This window comes from Oreochromis niloticus, linkage group LG22 (genome assembly GCF_001858045.2).
Source record: "Oreochromis niloticus isolate F11D_XX linkage group LG22, O_niloticus_UMD_NMBU, whole genome shotgun sequence".
NCBI lineage: Eukaryota > Metazoa > Chordata > Actinopteri > Cichliformes > Cichlidae > Oreochromis > Oreochromis niloticus.
The window spans coordinates 31,048,658-31,069,494 of NC_031985.2; the positions used below are offsets into that span (position 1 = coordinate 31,048,658).

The window sequence follows — 20,837 nt, forward strand, 5'->3', positions numbered from 1 at the left end:
CACGCAGACACGTACAATGTCATAACCATATTATACAGTCTGTGGTCTAAACCCAAAGGATTACTCGACTCTGGCTGATGTGGTTCTCTATATCCACTCTGAAGTTATTGTCCACCATAGAGCTGTGGAGCCAGCCAGCAGACCGCCTTCCTACCAAGGGTTGATATACAAGAAAGTTATTCATCCAGGACCAGCTTCACAGGTTATAAAATTGAGAATGAGGTTATTGTAAGTGTGCTGCGTTTTGTCCAATCTGACAGGTTTTGTCTTGTGATTGTAACAGCTTTTTCACAAAAAAAAAAAATACAATGTTTTCACAGAGGTGCTGTGTCTTTGTATTTATAAAGGTTGTTTTTTCCCCTTTCTTTTATAATTTCACTAAAGAGTGAATCAATATTATATTATATTATAACCTCTGTTTTCTTTGTATTTCTGCAGGGTCTTTCACTTACAATACAATCCACCATGAGAAACTGTTGTTGTGATTTAATGCTATATAAATAACATTGAGTTCCTCATACAGGAAGGATGGGATTATATAAATCACATGTGATGTTTTGTCTTTGTTTCCAACTTATCCAAGGATAGGATTGTGCTGTTTTGGCTACATTTTAAATATACTGTAATGCTAAAGTCAGGAGAAGACAGCTTGGTGTGTATAAAAACTTTCCTCAGAAGTGAATACTCATCTGTCTCTTTCTAAGAAACTTCCTGATAGGCAGACTTTTTGTATCTTTTGACACAACCGAGCTTGTTGTATCACCTACCTTTTCTTATTTATTCTAAGTCAGGCTAACTGGCTTTCTCTGAATATAAGACTGGTAGCTTCCAGGATGGTGCAGAGCTTGTGTGAACTATTATTTAGCAGTCTCTCTCTGTTAGTCAAGGTGTGTGTGTGTTTTATCACCAGTTGCAGAAGTGACTGTAGCTGAAGAATGGGTCTATGTTTGCTTTGTTCTGTGTACCTCCCTCCCCTTCTGGCTGTGCCAAGAAGGCACAGGCAGGTATTAAGAAACATATTAAAGCGCCTTCGTGCTTGACATGCCCAGTTCAGAGTGCGTCCAAGCGAGCTATACCTCAGCAGTGGGTCCCACATTTTGGGATTTTTTTTTAGTGTTCTGTTTCTGAAACAACACCATGAACTGGATCTTCTTGGAGGGTCTCCTCAGTGGGACTAACAAGTATGCCACAAGGTTTGGTCGAATCTGGCTTGCCATTGTCTTCATCTTCAGGCTCTTGGTCTTCTTGGTGGCTTGTGAAAAGGTCTGGGGCGACGAACAAAAGGACTTTGATTGCAACACCCGCCAGCCTGGTTGTCAAAATGTCTGCTATGACCACTACTTCCCCATCTCTTACACCCGACTCTGGGCTCTCCAGCTGATCTTTGTGACTTGTCCATCCCTTCTTGTGACGCTCCACGTTTCCTACAGAAAAGACCGGGAGCGTAAGCACCGGCTAAAGTACGGAGAAGACTGCACACCTCTGTATGATAACACAGGAAAGAAACGAGGGGGTCTCTGGTGGACCTACTTTTTCAGCCTGCTGTTCAAGATAACTGTGGATGGCGTGTTTGTCTTCCTGCTGTTTTACCTCTACGAAGCTGCCTTCTTTCCTCCACTGGTGAAATGCAGAGAAGAGCCATGTCCCAATGTGGTGGACTGCTACATTGCGAGGTAAGGGATACCTTTATGGTTCTAAATGGTCAAAAATTTCGAACGCTCAATCCTACATTATGTTTTATCTCTTACACTCTGTTTTCCAGGCCAACGGAAAAGAAGATATTTACTGTCTTTATGGTGGTGACCAGCTTTGTGTGCATTTTCCTCACTCTTTGTGAGGTGTTATATCTGTGTGGGAAGAGGTTCAGGGAATGCTGCAAAAAAGGACCTCGCTCCATGAGAGACAACTCCTTCATGATGACCAGAGTTCCTCTGAGTGGTAATGAAAACTCAGCCTACAAAGAACCGGTTCTGGAGAAGAGTGTGACCAATGGAGAACCGGGCCAGAAGGGTTCAGCCCCGCCCTACACCATAGCCTGAGCTCATTATGTCCTGAGAGACATAATGAATTTTTAAATATCAGAATCAGAATCGTCTGCAAATGCTTACAAAGAGATGATGTTGTTTATTTTGAAACCAATTTTACATTCAAACTATTTTATGTTTTTGTTCCCTAACATTGATGTGTTGAGCATGTATGTACTGCTATTTCAATAAACGTTTAATCTGATACTATCAAAATGATTTTTTTATGGATTTATATGACCATATGTCAAGACTATCTCTCCACTCTACATATTCCACATGTTCACTGAACAAAAATCTAAACGCAACACTTTTGTCTTTGCTCCCATTTTTCATGAGCTGAACTCTAAGATCTGAAACGTTTTCTACAAACACAAAGGACCCATTACTATCAAATATTGCTCACAAATCTGTCTAAATCTGCATTAGTGAGCATTTCTCCTTTGCCAAGATTATCCTTCCCACCTCGCAGGTGTGGCATGTCAAGGTGCTGATTAGACAGCATGAATATTGTACAGGTGTGCCTTAGACTGCCCACAATAAAAGGCCACTCTGAAATATGCAGTTTGATCACACAGCACAATGCCACAGATGTCGCAACTTTTGAGGGAGCGTGCAATTGGCATGCTGACTCCAGGAATGTCTACCAGAGCTGTTGCCCGTGAAATGAATGTTCATTTCTCTACCATAAGCCATCTTCAAAGGCGTTTCAGAGAATTTGGCTGTACATCCAACCGGCCTCACAATCGCAGACCACGTGTAACCATACCAGCCCAGGACCTCCACATGAGCATGTTCACCTCCAGGATCGTCTGAGACCAGCCACCAAGACAGCTGCAGCAAAAATCGGTTTGCATAACCAAAGAATTTCTGCACAAACTATCAGAAACTGTCTCAGGATCAAGTGACCAAAGGTGGGGGGGTGGGGTTGTGGTATGGGAAAGCGTATGTTACGGACAACGAACACAAGTGTATTTTATTGCTGGAATTTTGAATGCACAGAGATACCGTGTTGAGATCCTGAGGCCCATTGTTGTGGCATTCATCCATGACCATCACCTCATATTAAAGCATGATAATGCACAGCCCCATATTGCAAGGATCTGTACACATGGGATGCTCTGGATCGACGTATATGACAGCGTGTTCCAATTCCTGCCAATATTCAGCACAGCTATTGAAGAGGAATAGACCAACCTTCCACAGCCCACAATCAACAACCTGATCGACTCTATGCAATGGAGATGTGTTGCACTGCATGAGGCAAATGGTGGCCACACCAGATACAGACTGGTTTTGCCACATCTGTGGCATTGTGCTGTGTGATCAAACTGCATAATTCAGAGTGGCCTTTTATTATGGGCAGTCTAAGGCACACCTGTGCAATCAATATTCATGCTGTCTGATCGGCACCTTGACATACCACACCTGCGAGGTGGGATGGATAATCTTGGCAAAGGAGACGTGCTCACTAACACAGATTTAGACAGATTTGTGAACAATATTTGATAGTAATGGGTCCTTTGTTCATGTAGAAAATGTTTCAGATCTTTGAGTTCAGATCATGAAAAATGGGAGCAAAAACAAAAGTGTTGCGTTTATATTTTTGTTCAGTGTAGATCTAGTCATTCCCCTCAGAGAACCTGGGTTACAATGTAACCAACCATTATGATTCTCCAATCTACATGACACAAATTTCTGAACCTGTGCTGAATGAATTAAAGTAAACTGATTTTTTCTTTAAACTACACCCAGAAAGAATTAGGATGGACATTATAACTTCTCAACAGTTTGTCATATTTTAGTTATCACCCACCCAGGTTAGATTTTCATTTAATTTCCACCACTTTCTACAGAATTTTTTACCTGTTTGGAACACTCAACAGAAAAATTGTCACGCCAAAATATATAAAAGTTTATTTGAAATTCTGTTCTAGTTTCTGTAAACTTAGCAAGTGGCTAAACCCAACCCAAAGCTGAGACAGATCACTGGTGTTCTGGTTAAGTGCTTGAGACAAATGGCAAAGCTGTAAAATGAACTAATAGAGCCAGACTGCTACTACCATACCATAAGACCTTTCAAAGTAGTCAGCAAAACCGCAATGTGAACAACTTTATGTGGTAAGTGAAGGGAGTAGCATTAAAAACAAACACTACTCCTACACTAGTTTCACACCACCTCAGTAAAAACTACATTTGGCATTCCTTCTACGAGCGTCATATCAAAGAACAGATTTGTACTGAGTGTACTTATAAGGTGGTGACTGCTGCACTTCCTAACCTTAGAAAATCAACAAACAAATGCATATACTGTTTAGCGATATCAACTTTCCATATCTCAGGTGCATTTTAGAGTTGTTGCTCAAACAAATGTTAGGTGGTAGCCTTGTTGACTAAGCACCTACCTAAGGACATATCTTCACATCTCAACTGCCTCGTGAGACTGATAAGGTACATAAGAAACTCAAATCACAGTGGACAAATACAATTTAAAATGTGCCTTATTAAGGCTAAATGGTAGCGTATCACTACGTATGTGTATTTTGTCATTTTTTGCTGCATTCATAACTTTAAGGAAGTGTATTGTCCAGCACTCCACTTAGCTGGGTAGATGCCAGAAGTGGACACACCTCTAGATTATGACCAATCCGTCCAGAGGTTGAACCAATGCTACCCGTTTAACTTATTTTTTTAAGAAGTTTATTTCCCAGACTGGACGCATGAAAGACTGCGTGCAAGAACAGAAGTCATAAGGTAAGTTTCCTTTAGATACAGTCTCACATTAGTTATTTTTCATTTTAAAACTTTACTTAGAAAAATAAATCCTTAAGTTTAATGGAAGAACTAAACGTGGAACACAGTTGAGGCAAGCTTCAGCTTAAACTCTTCTAAAGGTAGACGAGGTAGAGAATCAAGCTTTTTTTGTGCCGTAGAGGGATTTTATGTTTTAAACCAGTGAGCATTTCATTAATTATTAATGGCATATTTCTTTTAAGTGTCAAATTTTGAACATGAGTGAAAACACGCTGTGAGAAGTGGGAGAGCTTGAGGTTTCAGAGCTGCCGAGCAAAAGTTTGATCAGAAATGGGAACACCTATTTGAAAGACCCACTGAGCTGTTGGGAACAGATTTTCTCTGGATGATTGCATAACTTTGCCTTTATGTTTTCATTTTGTTCTGCCTCCCCAAATATTCACAGCTTAAAAGAAACGCATCGAAGCCTGAACTCATGGATTGGAAAGTTCTTCAGGGTTTTCTCAGCGGAGTCAACAAGTACTCCACCGCCTTTGGAAGGATCTGGTTATCGGTGGTCTTTGTTTTCCGGGTGCTGGTCTTCGTGGTGGCTGCTGAGCGAGTCTGGAGCGACGAGCAGGGGCACTTCGACTGCAACACCCGCCAGCCTGGTTGCACCAACATCTGCTATAATCACTTCTTCCCCATCTCCCACATTCGCCTTTGGGCCCTCCAACTTGTTTTCATCACTTGCCCTTCATTCATGGTGGTGCTCCACGTGGCTTACCGGGAAGAACGGGAACGCAAGTACCGAGCCAAGCACGGCGAGAACACTCGGCTTTACGACAACACGGGACAAAAGCATGGTGGCCTGTGGTGGACGTACCTGATGAGCCTCTTCATCAAAACCGGTTTCGAGATCACTTTTCTCTACTTGCTCCACTACATCTATGATAGCTTTAAGCTGCCCAGGAAGGTCCAATGCGATGTCAGCCCCTGTCCAAATCTGGTCAACTGCTACGTGTCTCGACCCACTGAGAAAACCATTTTTTCCTACTTCATGGTGGGAGCATCCGTCCTGTGTGTGGTGCTCAACATTTGTGAGATATTCTACATGATTGCCACCAGAGTGGTGAATCGAAAACAACATGGCAGCATCAGAATTGCATCGAGAAAGGGCCGCCCTGAAGTGGACTGCGACGGCTGCAAGTCCTCTCACGCTGAATAGCTGAAGACCCCTTTGGGGAAAAAAAAAATCAAGAAATCTTCTCATGCCCCTTATTAATCATCTTTTTTATGCATTAAATGTTAAGTAGTTTCACCTTTGGCTTTCAAATCTCTGATATGGTGTTCTGCACATTTGAAGATCCCATCCTAATATCATTCAAATGTAAGATTATCCACTTGACATCTGACACCTCATATCAGCTTCAACTGGACTTAAGTGTGTGCGTGTTTTGTTAACCTTCATGGATCTCTCCATGGCCCTAATGGACACGATGATAATTTAGACCTCTGAGTGTTGTTAAAAAGCACCCATGAAAAAAGGTGAACGCATTCAGCTTTATTGTATTTACATTTATAAAGTTTCCGGAATGTAATTTAATGTAAATGTTCTAATTCCCTGTTGTGATCTTAGAAATAAATGTTTAATGAAATATCAGAAACTGATTTTCACATTATGGGCTGAACATTCACAGATTTGTGACTACAGACAGTACAACACTGAGCAAAAGTGACTGTTAATTTGTTTGATTTAGTCGCTCAAAAGGACAAAAATAAACATTTCAACTTGCATAAATCTGTAAAAATCTTTAAAATGGTCATTCAGCTTCATATTTCTTCAATAGCGTCACTGATCCACTTGGTGGCAGTAAAGCCTTATTGGCATATGAAGGGACAGAACCCATCAGTGATACTCCCAGAGTTCCGTTGTTTTGCTTCTTTAAAAGCTTATTTTGCTGTAGTTGCTAAACATTCTTTTACTCTTGTGGAGCTTATTTATTTATTTAAACCAGCCACATATATTGAAGTTTGGACTTTTTTAATGGCAACTGTTTAACTTTTTTTTTTTTTAAAGTTGCATCACAGTCATTCAAATATTTTTACATTTAAAAAGAAATCTATTCATACGCCTACTATAGGCAGTGCCCTCGTCTGCATCAAGATTAGAGAATATAGACTAATTCTAATTAGTGAATTTACTTTCAAAATAAAAGCATGTATTTAAAACAATTAATTCAGGGGAGAAAATAGAGATATGGGTGCCTATAAAAGCCTATAAAATGGGAATTAGTTTAGCACGAATTATTTCACAGACATAATCCCAATTTATTTTTCCACACAAGAAAGAATCAGTTTAAAGTATTAAATTCCTCATTTATTTCATAATAACAAAATAGTTTTCAAAACTATTTTGTTTTGAAAACTGTCGATAATCATCAAGTATGCTCCACTGTCAGGGACACGCTACTGATCATTGTTTTATTTTGAAAAGCGTCGTGCAGAAGTGTCAGAGACCGTGACTTTCTGTCTGACGGGATTGTGGAGATCACTTTGAAGAAGAAGCGAGAGCACGCTGACACCCTCCCAGCGCAGGACTGCCTGTCATTTAAATTAAAACAATAATTAAAAAAAAAAAAAAACAAAACAACCGAATGGTGACCTGACAGAGATGGGCGACACAGGTAACAAACAGGAGTGTGGGGTTTTGGATTTAATCGCCTTTAGTGCTGTCAGTGTTCCAGACTTCAGTGTTTGTTTGGGTGTGGTGGTGGTGGTGGTGTGGAACTAGTTTATCAGGGCACTTTTGATACCGCAATAACAGAGTGACTGCTTACTTTGGGCAAGTTTCTCTAAACGTTATCACTCTTTACTGGCAGATTCAAACAAACCCAGCACCGTGTTAAATTGTCACACCTGTCACACCTGTGCGTGGATGTTTCAAGTGGCAAGAGGCGAATAAACATTGACCAGATATTTAGTTGTGAAACTGTTGTGGCTGGTTTAAAGGAATAAATATAGATTTCACTTGGATGGATCTCAGTATGAAATGTATGCGAGGACCGGTGTCACGTGACTACACAAACCCCATCAACATTCATTATATAAAATGAGATGTGATCCAGATTTCATAAGAAAGGGAGGCCTGTTTATGCTCATTTTCAACTTCATAATTTTAATTTCTACTTGATTAGCTTTGGCAGTTCAGAATAATCCTTCTTTCTATTAAACTGGGCCTTGGAGCATCCCTTGATTTTATCCAGCGTCTGAAACAAGCCATGTTAGTTCCTTTCCCCTTACTTTCTTCTGATTGGCTGCTTCTAGTAAACAGAAGGTTTGAACAGCAGGCTTCTACCCTCACAGGATGAGATTAAAGTTGATGTGCAAGCATAAAAGTGAATTTTGTTCTCACAAACAGGGCGGTGTGTCTTAGATGATGACATTGATGACATCACACAGAGCCAAGAGTAGAAAAACTTGTAAGCAACTGAGTGTCTGTAGCTTCCGCTTTGGAATTAGAGGGATTATTGTGCATTACTTGAAGCTACTGTGAGTTTATTGTGAGCATTGACTGGTTGAAAACATGGAGGAAAAAAAAAGCATAACAGGCTGAGTGTAGATTTTTTTTGTCTTTGGAAGTCTTTGGTCACCTCTTACACACTTGTTTAGAACAGCCTGCACTCAGCGGCTAATTATTAACACGGCGGACATCTCCGCCGTGGTTTTGACCTGGCCCCTGTGTTTCTGATCGATACGGCGTGGATGACGTAAAATCACCTCTCTCTGCTCTGCTGCTTTGGCTCAACTTGCTTCTCTTCTCTCTCCCCTCTCCCATCAGGACTGTGCTGCGACAGCCTGCAGGATCCCAAGGCCCTGATGAAGATGGGTCTGAGCGTGATTATAGTCGGTCACGTGAACTTCCTGTTGGGAGCTCTGGTGCACGGCGTGGTGCTCAGGCACATCAACATCCAAAACCAGGCCCGTACCATGCAGTACGCCATCGCCAACGTGGTGGCCATCGCATCCGGCATGCTGGTGAGCATTTCGGCACTAACAAGGACAGAGCTAGAGGACATCTCTGTGGAGGGAATTTTAGCAAATCTAATCTTTATTAATAACTTTATAAATCCCACTGTGGCTAATTTAGCTCAGAGCAGCTTGTTGTACATAAAACACAGTAACATCCAAACAAAAGCGTGAGCTAAATATGAAAATCTTACTAGCAGGTAAGGTGTAACGATGCCCTGAAGGTAACAGAACCAACCTGCAAGTCCACATTCAAAAAGAGCCAAAACACCCACAATCCTCCTCTCTGGAGGACTGGTTCAATAAACAAATGTCATCTTTGCTTCACTCCTGTGATTTTAAAACAGGTTTTGACTATTTAAAGATAAATCTTTGAAATGAATACTACTTCTACTATTACCACTATTAATACCACGGACAATAATGACAACAATAATAATAATAATGATAAAAAATATTGCCTTTTGGTTATTATTTATATTTATGGTTTTCCAAAATACCATATGCAAAGAATTACAAATAAACATATAGTTTTTCATGCTTTCTGTTAGCTTAGCGATGCTAAAGCTTGAAAATGTGCGACAGGCTGGAAAGAAGTTTGCCCTCAGACTAAAAGTTCACTCTCAGTGCTGCAGCCAGTGTAAACGTCCCAGCTGCCACTCCCATTCAGACGGGGAATACTCATTTTTGCCTGTGTGACTAAAGCTTTATTTGCTTGATCATACTCTGTCACCGAGAGTGTCACACATCCAAAACAGTGTGGACCAGTTACGGTCACGTGGAGCAGTGTGCAAATAAGGATGGTGGTGCGTGCTTGTTTGTTTTCTTTGTGCGGGGTAAGATTTCTTTTATGCGCGTACGTTTTAGTAAAGTATTACCAATGTTGCCTTTCCTTATGGTGGGGGAAGTACAGGTTAGAGCAACATGGAGAAAAAAACACAGAATTACCTGTTTTTCAGGATTCATAAGTCATAAATCTGTAGACAAATACAGAGATGTGAAGTAAAAATATACTTTACTGTACTTAAGTAGATGTTTCTGGTATCAGTACTTTACTTTTTCAGCTTTTTACTTGTACTCCCTACATTTTAACCAAGATATCTGCACTTTCTACTCATTATATTTTCCAAACAAGTTCTTTACTCCAGGCTGGATGCTTTTGAGGGGGCTATTATTTCCTGGCACTGCTAATGTTCAAACATTAAACTGATTGGAGGCTAAATGGGGAGAACAAGAAAAAGGACAATCGGTCCTTTTGGTGTCTCCATCACTGGTGCTTATCACAAACAAAAAAAATCTAAGAGGCAAAAAACCCCCCATATAATCATACAGATTATATAATATAACTTAATAAAGGATAGGCAGCATGGTGGCACGGTGGTTAGCACTGTTGCCGCACAGCAAGAAGGTCCTGAGTTCAATTCCACCATCAGGCCGGGGTCTTTCTGTGTGGAGTTTGCATGTTCTCCCCGTGTTTGCGTGGGTTCCCTCCGGGTACTCTGGCTTCCTCCCACCGTCCAAAGACATGCAGCTTGGGGGGATAGGTTAACTGGATAATCCAAATTGCCACTAGGTGTGAATGTGCGAGTGAATGTGAGTGCGAATGGTTGTCTGTCCCTGTGTGTTGGCCCTGCGATAGACTGGCGACCTGTCCAGGGTGTACCCCGCCTCTCGCCCTATGACAGCTGGGATAGGCTCCAGCGCCCCCCGCGACCCTGAGAAGGATAAGCAGAAGCGAATGGATGGATGAACTTAATAAAGGAAACACTTGACATGGTTACATTTTTTCCAGAAGAGAGTTTCTTATAAACAAAGGCATTTTTTCTTTTTCTCCGAATTCCTCCGAAAGTTATGACACAACGTGATGATCAGTTGCAGTGTTGATCCTGGAACAACATTACTATCATAACACCAGCACAGGGATATAGCCAACTACACCCACTCAGAGATGGAGAAAGATGTAAGACAGATAGGACGGGATCCTACTGCTCCCCCACCTGCTGAATCTCACTTTGCTTCCAAATAAGAGATGGTTATCGGAATTCAAATTTTAAAATGATAAGGTTTATATTCACGTTTGCGGGAGGTTCAAAAAGCTGGTAGAAATATCCAAAGAGTTACTTTTTACTTTCTGCTTTTTCTCTCTTACTTGAGTTAATAAATTGAATCAGTACATTAACATTTACCAAAGTACTTGTTACCACAAGCATCTGTATGTCTGCTTCAGTGATGAATGTGCTCACTTTTGCCGTCTCTGGACCATATCACAGGTTTCCTTTTCGTTTCTAATCTGCAGCTCTGGTCTTTGGCTAATTGAACTACCCCAACGCCAGTTAAAAGTTGCTGATGTCATTCACATGTAGGGGGTTGATGTGATGTGCTCGTTACAGATAAGAATGAAACAAAGTCACAATGACTTCGCTGTAAGCTGTGACCGTACTTTAAGACAGTGTTCATGTCTCGCTGTTCTTTGGGTTTGTGCCATAAATGATTCTCTTTGCTGCTATGAGGAAGCAATTCTGAGAATGACATGCAGCACATTTGTTTGTGTGTGAAAATAGGTCAGTGTTAAAGTTCATTAAAACCATTTTTACTGTATAAAGAATAATGTTTTATCTCTCTCTGAAAAATGTGGCTTGCGTAGCAAACTGAGTGGTTTTCACTTAGTTTGAACCACTCTGTGAAAATGCTGCTCTTCAGGTCTCCTAAAAATATCTTTCAAAAATACCGAGGCACTTAAAGATGTGTTTGAATTGCTTGCAGTGCTTCCCCTGTTTTTTGGTTGTTGTTTTTTTTAAATGTCATCTGTGTTCTCTCCGCAGGGAGTTGTTGCTGGTATTCTGGCTATCGTCCTCTCTAAAAACAAGAAGAGTAAATCCCTGGTTAGTATCCCTGCAGTATGCCTTTTAATCTCAATATCTGGAGAGTAGGTGCCTTTCTCCTTGTGTTATCCACCTTTTCTTCTTTGCTTTTCTTATTGATCTAACATTACTGTGCCAGAGCAGTACCTTCACAGCGCTCCAGCACTCTGCTCGCCTGCTTTTGCTTTGATATTTTACAGCTTCCTCACTCTTTTCTCCCTGTCGTGACTTAAAAAAAAGCCTGCGCATTGCCTCAGGTGTCTGAATTCAGCCCTGCAGAGCTGGAAGTGTGTGTGTGTGTGTGTGTGTGTGTGTGTTTCTGTGTTTCTGTTTTTTTTTTTCCCCTCTCGCTCTCTGCTTCTCCTCTCTGTTTATTCAGTTAGCTGTCGGGCTGATCAGACGGGACTGACGAGGCAGCTTGCTCATGAGTGAGCTGCAGCTTGTTAAACCACTCCCGGTTTCCTTTGTTAGCGAGTGCCTCTGTGAAGCAGGCAGGGCAGAGCTGTGAGGCTGCAGTTTGAGTCCATTACATCTTGTTATGTAACCCAGTCATCCACTTCAAGTGATGAGTGAACACGGGCCTTTCTTACATGTGCTGGCACACATGTAGGTGTTATTTTTTAAATTTCTCTTTTTTGTCCTTATCGGGTTTTGATTTAACAGCTCAGTCAGCTTTGTAAATTGACTTTAAATATCTGGGCACGCTGATTAGCCGCGTCTCACCTTCTGTAAATTCGGGATAGGTTTCTCCACCCAGCGTATCATTCATTATCGTGCATCATTTATTTGTAATAGAAGTATAGCTAAGGCTTGCATAATCAGTCTATTTTCTTATCATGCATGGAGGCTGGAGCTTATCCCTGTTGCATTGTCCGAGAGGCGTGCTACATCCTGAGTGGATTACTATTATTTTTTCTTTTTTTAAAAAAAATTATAAATAGTTCCTTAGCACAAGCGATGACTGTACTTAGGAAACACCATTCGTAAAACATCAGGAAATAAACTGCAATGTTTGTGTTCATGGTTAAATTGGACCATTTAAAATTGGTTTTAACCCAAGATTTTTATTGTGATCAAATCTGAATTTTCATTTCAAATTTATAACCCACAGTCTACGTGTGTTTTGTGGACTTGGAGAAGGCATTCAACCGCATCCCTCCGAGTGTCCTGTGGGGGGTGCTACAGGCTATGGGGTGTTTGCTGTAGATCTACTGCAGGAGCTTGATCGAAACTACCAACAATTACCCAGACTCGTTCCCGGTGGGTGTTGGACTTTGCTATGACTGCCCTTTGTCACACATTCTTTTCATAGATATTATGGACATAGGTTTTAGGTGTAGCCAGGTGGCAGAAGGCTTTCACTTTAGTAGCCTCAGAATTTCATCTCAGCTTTTTTTAGATGATGTGATTCTGTTGGCATCCAGCTGTCCTCGCAACCCAGCCCTGATCAATTGGTAGAAAATGGATGGATTGCTAAGCCCCTAATCACACAGACCTAGAGACAAAAAAATCTTATTCGCAAACTGGTTGGTGAATGGTTGTTGGCGGTTGTTTATCGTAATCCGTTACAGAGGGAGTGCTGCAGCAAACCCCCCCCCCGTGATTGCTCTGGTCATAAGCAGATTGCCATGGTAGCTTACATGGACAATGCCCAGTTGTCTGCAAGCACTCATTAATTAACCACCAAATGGTAGTGAAACTTCAAAAAAGTGACACAAACAGGAAACGGAAAGCTTTTACCTTTTAAAGTAAAAGTTGTGCCCAACCACTGAAACCAACACTTGTCAAAAGGAGCAATATACAAACAACAGGCAACCACAGCAATATTTTAGCAACAAAAGCAATTGCAAGGGCCGTCAGCACAGCTATATACGTTCTTACAACTAGTTTCACCTAGCAGCAGCTAACAACCTCCAGCAACCACTTGCCAACAATTTAGGGAATACAAATTTTTCCGTAGCAACTAGGGGCTAGCAGAAGGCATTTCAGGTTTTTAGGCCTGCGTGATTGGGGCTTTAGCAGTTAACATTTTTTTATAACAACCAATGGTTGCCAGGCTGTCTTTCAACACTCTTTTCAACGCTCTCTAATCCCGTGTGAGCCTAAGGCTGCTATCTGTAGCTTTTACTGTGCAGCTATCAAAATTCAAATCATAATGTGTTTTGAGAGCCTATTATGCTATGCGATGCTATTGCAGTGCAGTCAGGACAAGCAAGGCAAGAGAACATGTCCAAGCAGAGACAAACCAATTTCTTTTGGGGGTTTTTGTTTCGTTTTTTTGTAATTTAGGTTTTTTTCGTGTGTTGTGGGAGCTCGACTCTTTGAAGACCCTTTTTTTTCCAGAACAACAGAACACAATATTCAGGCAAAGGAGTTCTTTTGACAAGAACACTTATCTTGGTATATGAAATCTGATAGGCTGCGTAATGACAAATTGCGATAAATGGAGGGACACAACAATTTAAAGTCTACTTAATCAAAAGCATGGTTAAAGTCCAGCCATCCATCCATTTTCCTCTGCTTATCCAATTAAGGGTCACGGAGGCAGCCGGATCATATCATAGAGGCAGAGGACGACAGTCTACCACAGAGCTAACACAGAGAGACAGACAACCATTCATACTCACATTCATACCTATGGCCAATTTACCTAACCCCATTTGTGTGTTTGGACTGTGGGAGGAAGCCGGTATAACTGGAGAGAGCCCACACAGACACAGGGAGAACATGCAAACTCCACACAGAAAGGTGCTAACTACACCACTGTGTCGCTGCTCCCCCTGGTTGAAGTGAGGTTGTTAAATATCAAACTGTTTTGTTTGTTTTTGTCCAGTTAGTCTTGCTTTTCTTTCCATATTTCCAATATTGCGGGGCGATCGTGGTCAAAGAGTTGGCAGTTCATCTTGTAACCGGAAGGTTGCCGGTTCGAGCCCCGGCTCGGACAGTCTCGGTCGTTGTGTCCTTGGGCAAGACACTTCACCTACCGCCTACTGGTGTTGTCCAGAGGGGCCGATGGCGCGATATGGCAGCCTCGCTTCTGTCAGTCTGCCCCAGGGCAGCTGTGGCTACAACTGTAGCTTGCCTCCACCAGTGTGTGAATGTGAGAGTGAATGAATAGTGGAATTGTACAGTGCTTTAAGGGTCCTGAAAAGCGCTGTATAAATGCAATCCATTATTATCATTATTATTATTATTATTATTATTATTATTAATATGAACATCAGTCAAAGTCCTGCTCCTGCTTTTGCTTGCTTTTACTATCCCAACTAACCCTGTTTGTATTGTAAACTTCTTGTTGTGGGTGGGGAGGACGAGGAGTCTATGGCAGTGAATCAGCATGCACAGTAGCAGGAGTGGAAGTGGAACCAGAATCATTAATACACCTGTGCTTTTGTTGCTCTGACATGTTGGAGCGGCTGCTGTGAATAATCTCAGCTCTACTAATGTTTGTTTCTCTTTTGCCGTCTTTTTCTTTTCTTTTTTTTTTAAAGTCTATTTCCAGCCAGAGATGCCCCAGTTTCCCAGCTGGGAGGCATTTTTCCTTCCTGATCATCTAAGTTGTGCTTCTCTCTTCCTTTCCCCTAGACGTGGTCTCTCTTCACAGTGAGTCTGGTTGCGTCTTTCACGGCAGCGGCTTCAGCCATTGGCCTTTTTGTATCCGTGGTGAGGGCCATTGTTCACGGTGGGCGGAGCCTCATGACTTTCTGCCGCTTCCCCGACGCCACCGGCTACTCCAGCATCACCAACGAGTGTCCCTTTGACCCCACACGCATCTACGTGAGTGCATTAGTGTGCGCGCCACAGATGCTGAGATCAAGGCGTGACCTGTGACCTTTTCTGCAGCAGATGGCTCTTTGAACAGCTGACTGTTGTGACATAATCACAACAGAGGCTGTGCATCATGGTGGCAGCATTCCTTTTTGTACTGTGTGTGTGTGTGTGTGTGTGTGTGTGTGTACATAAGGGTGTGGGAGAAGGAGTGGGAGGCTGGGTGTCTGTCTTCGCTGTCACTCAGGCTGTCGCGCTTGTGCGGCTGACGCATTGGTGGCACAAACGCTGACCTAACCCTGTCAGCTAGCTCCGGGCTGTGTCCAGACACCGTTACACTGTCAGACGCACTAAGCCTCATGGAAACATCCACACATCAGCAACACGTTGGCGTTTTAACACCCACTGTAGTTGACAATTTGTCGCATCAGTCACCTTCATCTTAGAGTGGATTTATTCTTGGCACGGGGGGGTTAATGGCACAGCTGCCGATGCACGCAGTGTAGGTTATCATTTGTAAGTAGCACAGACACGGCCCTGGGCAGACGGTCCCCACCGCCGCCGTGTTTGTATTCTTTCAATCAATTTTGTGGCTCAGTGAGTGGGAGGGCTTCACTTGTCTCAATATTGACAAGGAGACCGCCATCGTGCAGTCGTGTCTGCAGTGCAGATTGTCACTCATCATGATAGAGAGCGGTAATCACAGGGTAGCATGTTATGCCTGGTTTCTACATCGTTTCTCTGGGTGAACAGATATGTTTCCGTTTGAATCAATACATCTGTGTAAGACATTTAACCGTGATTGTAACTGCCGGTGGGCCGCACTTTTATTTACTTTATTTAGTGCCCGATGATTGAGATGAGAACCGGGCAAATTCTGAAGATCACAAAAGAAGTTAAAGCAACAACTAACTCAGATGTACTACCTTTAATTCCACTTTACGCTGGTTTAAATAACACCGGTATTTTCACATTATAGTATAGCTGAAGAAGCCAAGAATGCACTAGTGCTGCTTGTTATTTTATTACAGTGGTCCCTTGCTATAACGCAGATTTTTTTGTGTGTAATTTTGCATGCTGGGTTTTTTTTGTTGTTGTTGTTGTTGTTTTTACAGTGCATTGTGTTCTGCGTCCTGATTGGCCGTAGACCATTGTCAATCAATCTCGTGCTGTGTCTCCTGTACAGTACAGAATGCGTTCAGCTTGTCAAATTTACATAAATCGTCGATCGCTAGCAGTGTGAGTCTGAGCTGCTCTACTGTGTGTTTGTAAGTTTTCTCCAACAAACGCAACAATGTCAACGTAACGTTTTGCACCGTCAAAGGCAACCGCGGGTGCCTTTGGTTTCATTCTATAATACTGGACTTATTTTTCTATGAAGGTTTGAACTTTGAGAGTGTTTAAACAAGAGAGAAAAATGTTCATGCCTGTCTTAGAAAAGTGTATAAAGCGTGTAGTGAGGGCTTTTACAGCCATAAAACGTCTATAATAATTGTAAAAAAATAAAGTTGGCAACTTCGCGGATTTCACCTATCGCAGGTTATTTTTGGAACGTAACTCCCGCGATAAACGAGGGACCACTGTATATGCAAAATTATCTTGTTCAATATTGAGATTACAATTACTCATAGACCTAAAAATATTTAATAACAAGTACATTTATTAGAATAGAATAGAATTCAACTTTATTGTCATTGCACATGTCACAGGTACAGGGCAACGAAATGCAGTTTGCATCCATCCAGAAAGTGCTTTAGTCGTGATATAGATATATTACAATATATATTAGCAATAATAGAGATGTGTAAGTATATTACAGAAATGGGTCTATTATGGTATGTTATAATGTACACAGTGTGAAGTATGTTATGAATATTCTATAACTATAAGTATGTACAGGCTGTAGTGAGTACAAGCTATGTACAGGATATGACAGGATATAAATATGAAATAAAAACTATACAGAAATCTGAGATATACAGTTATACAGAAATGTGAACTATGTAAGTTATAAACAGTTGTAGGATTAAAAATTATCGTATGTACAGAATGATATTTACACAGAACTATACAGTAGTGGTAAAGTGCTAGTGGTTGTGGGTGTGTGTATGTTCAGTCCATGAGTTTAACGTGGGTCAGATGTCAGGAGGCAGAGTTCAGGAGTCTGACAGCTGTGGGGAAGAAGCTGTTCCGGTACCTGGTGGTCTTAGTCCGGAGGCTCCTGTAGCGCCTCCCAGAGGGCAGGAGGGTGAAGAGTCCATGTGATGGGTGACTGGGGTCTCTGATGATTTTCCCAGCCCTTTTCAGACACCGCTTCCTGTAGATGTCCTTTATGGCAGGAAGTGGTGCTCCGGCGATGCGCTGGGCAGTTTTCACGACCCTCTGCAACGCCTTCCGGTCCGAGGCAGAGCAGTTCCCGTACCAGACTGTTATACAGTTGGTCAGGATGCTCTCGATTATTAGAATTTAAGCAAAGAGAAGAAACTTGTCTTGTTAATTATGTGGATTTCTTCGTGTTTTATTTAGAGTTCCTCTGAAATGGCTAAATAAATAAATCAGTGTGAACCTGCCACAGTCTGACAGGACGTGAACGGGAGTGGCAGAAGGAAATGAAGCTAAAAGGCAAAGTGGGGGAATTATGGCAAACCTGAGTACATAATGTAAAGCGTAATAATAGGATTCCCGTTGAAGCTCCTGGCACACAGTTTTTGTGCTGATGTTAATGCCAGAGGAAGACTGCGGTTACTGAGTCTGTATTTAGTATTTAGCGACCCTCGCCCTCCATCTTTACATCTGCTGACACTTTGTGGCTGCATTGCTGTGCAATAATACCACTTACCACTTGATCCTGAAACATCTAGGAGGGAAGACAAACTGTCTTGTTGCAGCAGTGCCATCCTATTACAGTACCATTCTCTGACCTCTTTAGAACGACCCTCAAAGACATGGAAAGACAGACTGCATGACTGGGTGCTTGATTTTATTCCCCGGTGGCAATGGGACTAAAAACACCTGAATTCAAAGATTAACAGGTGTGGCTCCATATTTTTGTTAATATAGTGAGTAGCTACCCTCAAAGCTTATTTAAAAAGAGAGAAAATGGGTTCAATAAGTCAACAGAGAGCTTTGAAACAAAACGTGAACAATATTTATCTGGAAATGTAGACAAGTTGTAAGATTTAAATCTCTTCTGCTTTCTGTCTTTTTGGAAATGAGGGTTGGATTATCATCTTCAGCGTGTTTCTTCCTCGTTTTATAGCCACATAAAGTTTGTAACAGACCAAATTTAAACTGGACCCCAGAGCATCAGGTTTGGTCGTAGTCTATTGAGACTGCAGACCATGCTGTTCACTCAGAGCTGCGTATTAGCTCGCGGCCTCCAATATGGCTGCCGGAGGGTACATTACATCACCTGAGAGTGTGTTTTGGACTTTTCTGGCACACATGCATGCTTAGAAGCAGTAATGATGGTTACGCAAGCCTTATTTTCTGTGCTTCCTGCATATTTCATCATGATTTACAAAGAGAGCTCCAAATTTCGAGCTGTGCACTTTTTTATTCTCTTTGTAGTCTGCGAGTCAGTGTGCCCAACAACAAAAGGCATCTCTATTTCTATTTCTCCCTCTGTAGCATTTCATGCTGATACTCTCTGCTCTGCATATTTTATTCAGCCACTCCTATGCAAACTGAAATTCCCAGACTTGCTGCGTTTTTTGGTTTGCAGCACTGCTGTGCTATCTGAGAACACGTTCACTTCTGTATCACATTATTATCTATACAGTTTCCCCATTTTATGTGAGAGTGCAGAGCACCTTTACACATATTGTTCTCTGAATGGTCCAGCTGGTGTTTTCCCCCTAGCTGATCTTCACCTTCTCCCTCCCCAGAGTACGACTCTGATCCTTTGGGTGCCTTTAATCGTGACTTGTCTCATCCAGCTGGTGTTTTGCGCCCGCTGCTTTGCTGTCTGCATTTCCTTTCTGGGTCTGCCTTGCTGCCCTACCAGGAAGAGACCCAGAGGCAGATCGGTGAGATTTTGACTCGAGCATCTATTGAACTCGGCAATCTGTGCAACATAACTAAAGCCAGTTTTTGGTGTCTCTGTAGATTAACGCTGTGGTGCCAATCGAGAAAGGCGCTTCTCCTCACTATTCTAGACCTCCAAGTAGCTATAATGAACCTGCCCCTAGGCATACAGAGCCACCAAGAACCTACAGCCAACCATCAAGAACCTACAGCCAACCACCAAGAAGGAGCACAGCAACTCCACAACGTCAGCACCGAACTCCCACCCCTTCACAGTATCTTCCCCGTCAGCACCACAGTCTTCCTCCCTCGGAGAGACAACCTCTTCGCCAGCCACACAGAGTGAGATCAGACAGAGAAAGGCAAGTAACAAGAGCTGGAAGCCAGCAAAGGGCGACGGAGCAAGACCGGCTCTTGCAAAGGGGTGCACTGGAAAGGTCCAGCTTCTGGATATAGTGTTATTTAACGCAGCAGATCTTCTCGAAGAGCCAGAAAAAGACTTATGAGGTTCCAGCTACAGTACTTGGAGTCATTCATGCTCATAACCTGTCAGTACTTTAAAGCTCTGGCCTCAGATGAAGATGTTTCTTTAAGAGGAACTGATCTATGAATTTTCTGAGGCCCAGATTATTTCCCAGTTATGGGAATTTTTCAGTTCTCATTCTTGTCGTCCTGTTCACCAAAATATGCAAATCAGGAGAGAAAACTTAGCTAAATGCTGCAAAGAGAGGACACAGTGCCAGGTCTGAATGGGATTATGAGAAATAGCGGGTCAGTTTGTTGCCAAGGGTTGGATGAACGATCCGATGCTGCTGTGATGTCAGCTGTTCGGACCTGCTTAAAACTCGATTCACACTTTCCCAGTATAAAGCCATGAATCAGGGCTAATCTGGAAGTTAGCGCTCTCCAACACTGAAATCTCTACCACAATTTAAAGCTCAGTATTTCACACACGCCAAAATGTGACCACAAAATTTTGTCATTTTGGGGGGTTTTTGGTGGGTTCTTTTGCACAATGCCAACAGACTGGGAAGAACAAGATGAAAATATTCTTTATTCTGACTTTGTTGGGATGTAAATGAGCTGCTCTCCTGGTGTAACAATGCTTCTTCTCTTTTTGCTGAGGATAGAGTCTCAGGTTTGCCTAACAGGGTATGAAATGCATTTGTTTTCTGCTTTTAGGTCAAGTCAAATTAGCACTGCACATTTTGTTTTTTATTTCTTAAGTAAATAAAGGTTTTATTCAAGAAACCGCACCATTGTTTTGTGTTTTGTTTCTGAACTTTGGCACCAAAACATTTTTAGCATATGGTAAGGCCAGCAGCACGTGAGTGACCTGACAGGTAGGACTGGTTATGCACGATTCTTAGCCAGGTTGGTACAAACCATCTGCAGG

The 20,837-nt window shown here is 42.1% G+C and overlaps 3 protein-coding genes across 4 annotated transcripts; all 3 read left to right on the top strand.

Annotated features, from left to right (window-relative positions):
- Positions 1 to 233: 233 nt before the first annotated feature.
- Positions 234 to 2,278, top strand: LOC100690730 (gap junction beta-4 protein). Its single transcript, XM_003443763.5, has 2 exons — positions 234 to 1,673; positions 1,763 to 2,278. The coding sequence occupies exons 1-2, from the start codon at positions 1,138 to 1,140 to the stop codon at positions 2,037 to 2,039; spliced, it is 813 nt and encodes a 270-aa protein (XP_003443811.1). The 5' UTR covers positions 234 to 1,137; the 3' UTR covers positions 2,040 to 2,278.
- A 2,313-nt stretch (positions 2,279 to 4,591) lies between these two features.
- On the top strand, positions 4,592 to 6,078 carry LOC100702981 (gap junction beta-3 protein). Its single transcript, XM_005450762.4, has 2 exons — positions 4,592 to 4,778; positions 5,224 to 6,078. The coding sequence occupies exon 2, from the start codon at positions 5,254 to 5,256 to the stop codon at positions 5,983 to 5,985; it is 732 nt and encodes a 243-aa protein (XP_005450819.1). The 5' UTR covers positions 4,592 to 4,778; positions 5,224 to 5,253; the 3' UTR covers positions 5,986 to 6,078.
- Positions 6,079 to 7,253: 1,175 nt separating this feature from the next.
- Positions 7,254 to 20,474, top strand: tmem54b (transmembrane protein 54b). Of its 2 annotated transcripts, XM_005450761.4 has the most exons (6): positions 7,254 to 7,444; positions 8,599 to 8,795; positions 11,609 to 11,668; positions 15,233 to 15,424; positions 19,303 to 19,443; positions 19,523 to 20,474. In XM_005450761.4, exons 1-6 carry the CDS (start codon positions 7,432 to 7,434, stop codon positions 19,895 to 19,897), a joined length of 978 nt encoding a protein of 325 aa, XP_005450818.1. In that variant the 5' UTR covers positions 7,254 to 7,431; the 3' UTR covers positions 19,898 to 20,474. The 2 variants fall into 2 exon arrangements, with proteins under 2 accessions (XP_005450818.1, XP_013125953.1); XM_013270499.3 differs by lacking the exon at positions 15,233 to 15,424.
- Positions 20,475 to 20,837: the final 363 nt, after the last annotated feature.

Excerpts from the sequence above, each read along its gene's own strand:
- LOC100690730 (XM_003443763.5), top strand. The coding sequence starts at position 1,138 with ATGAACTGGATCTTCTTGGAGGGTCTCCTCAGTGGGACTAACAAGTAT. Across the intron at positions 1,674-1,762 it reads GTGGACTGCTACATTGCGAG|GCCAACGGAAAAGAAGATAT; the intron begins GTAAGGGATACC and ends TCTGTTTTCCAG.
- LOC100702981 (XM_005450762.4), top strand. The coding sequence starts at position 5,254 with ATGGATTGGAAAGTTCTTCAGGGTTTTCTCAGCGGAGTCAACAAGTAC.
- tmem54b (XM_005450761.4), top strand. Across the intron at positions 15,425-19,302 it reads TTGACCCCACACGCATCTAC|AGTACGACTCTGATCCTTTG; the intron begins GTGAGTGCATTA and ends CTCCCTCCCCAG. Across the intron at positions 19,444-19,522 it reads AGAGACCCAGAGGCAGATCG|ATTAACGCTGTGGTGCCAAT; the intron begins GTGAGATTTTGA and ends GTGTCTCTGTAG.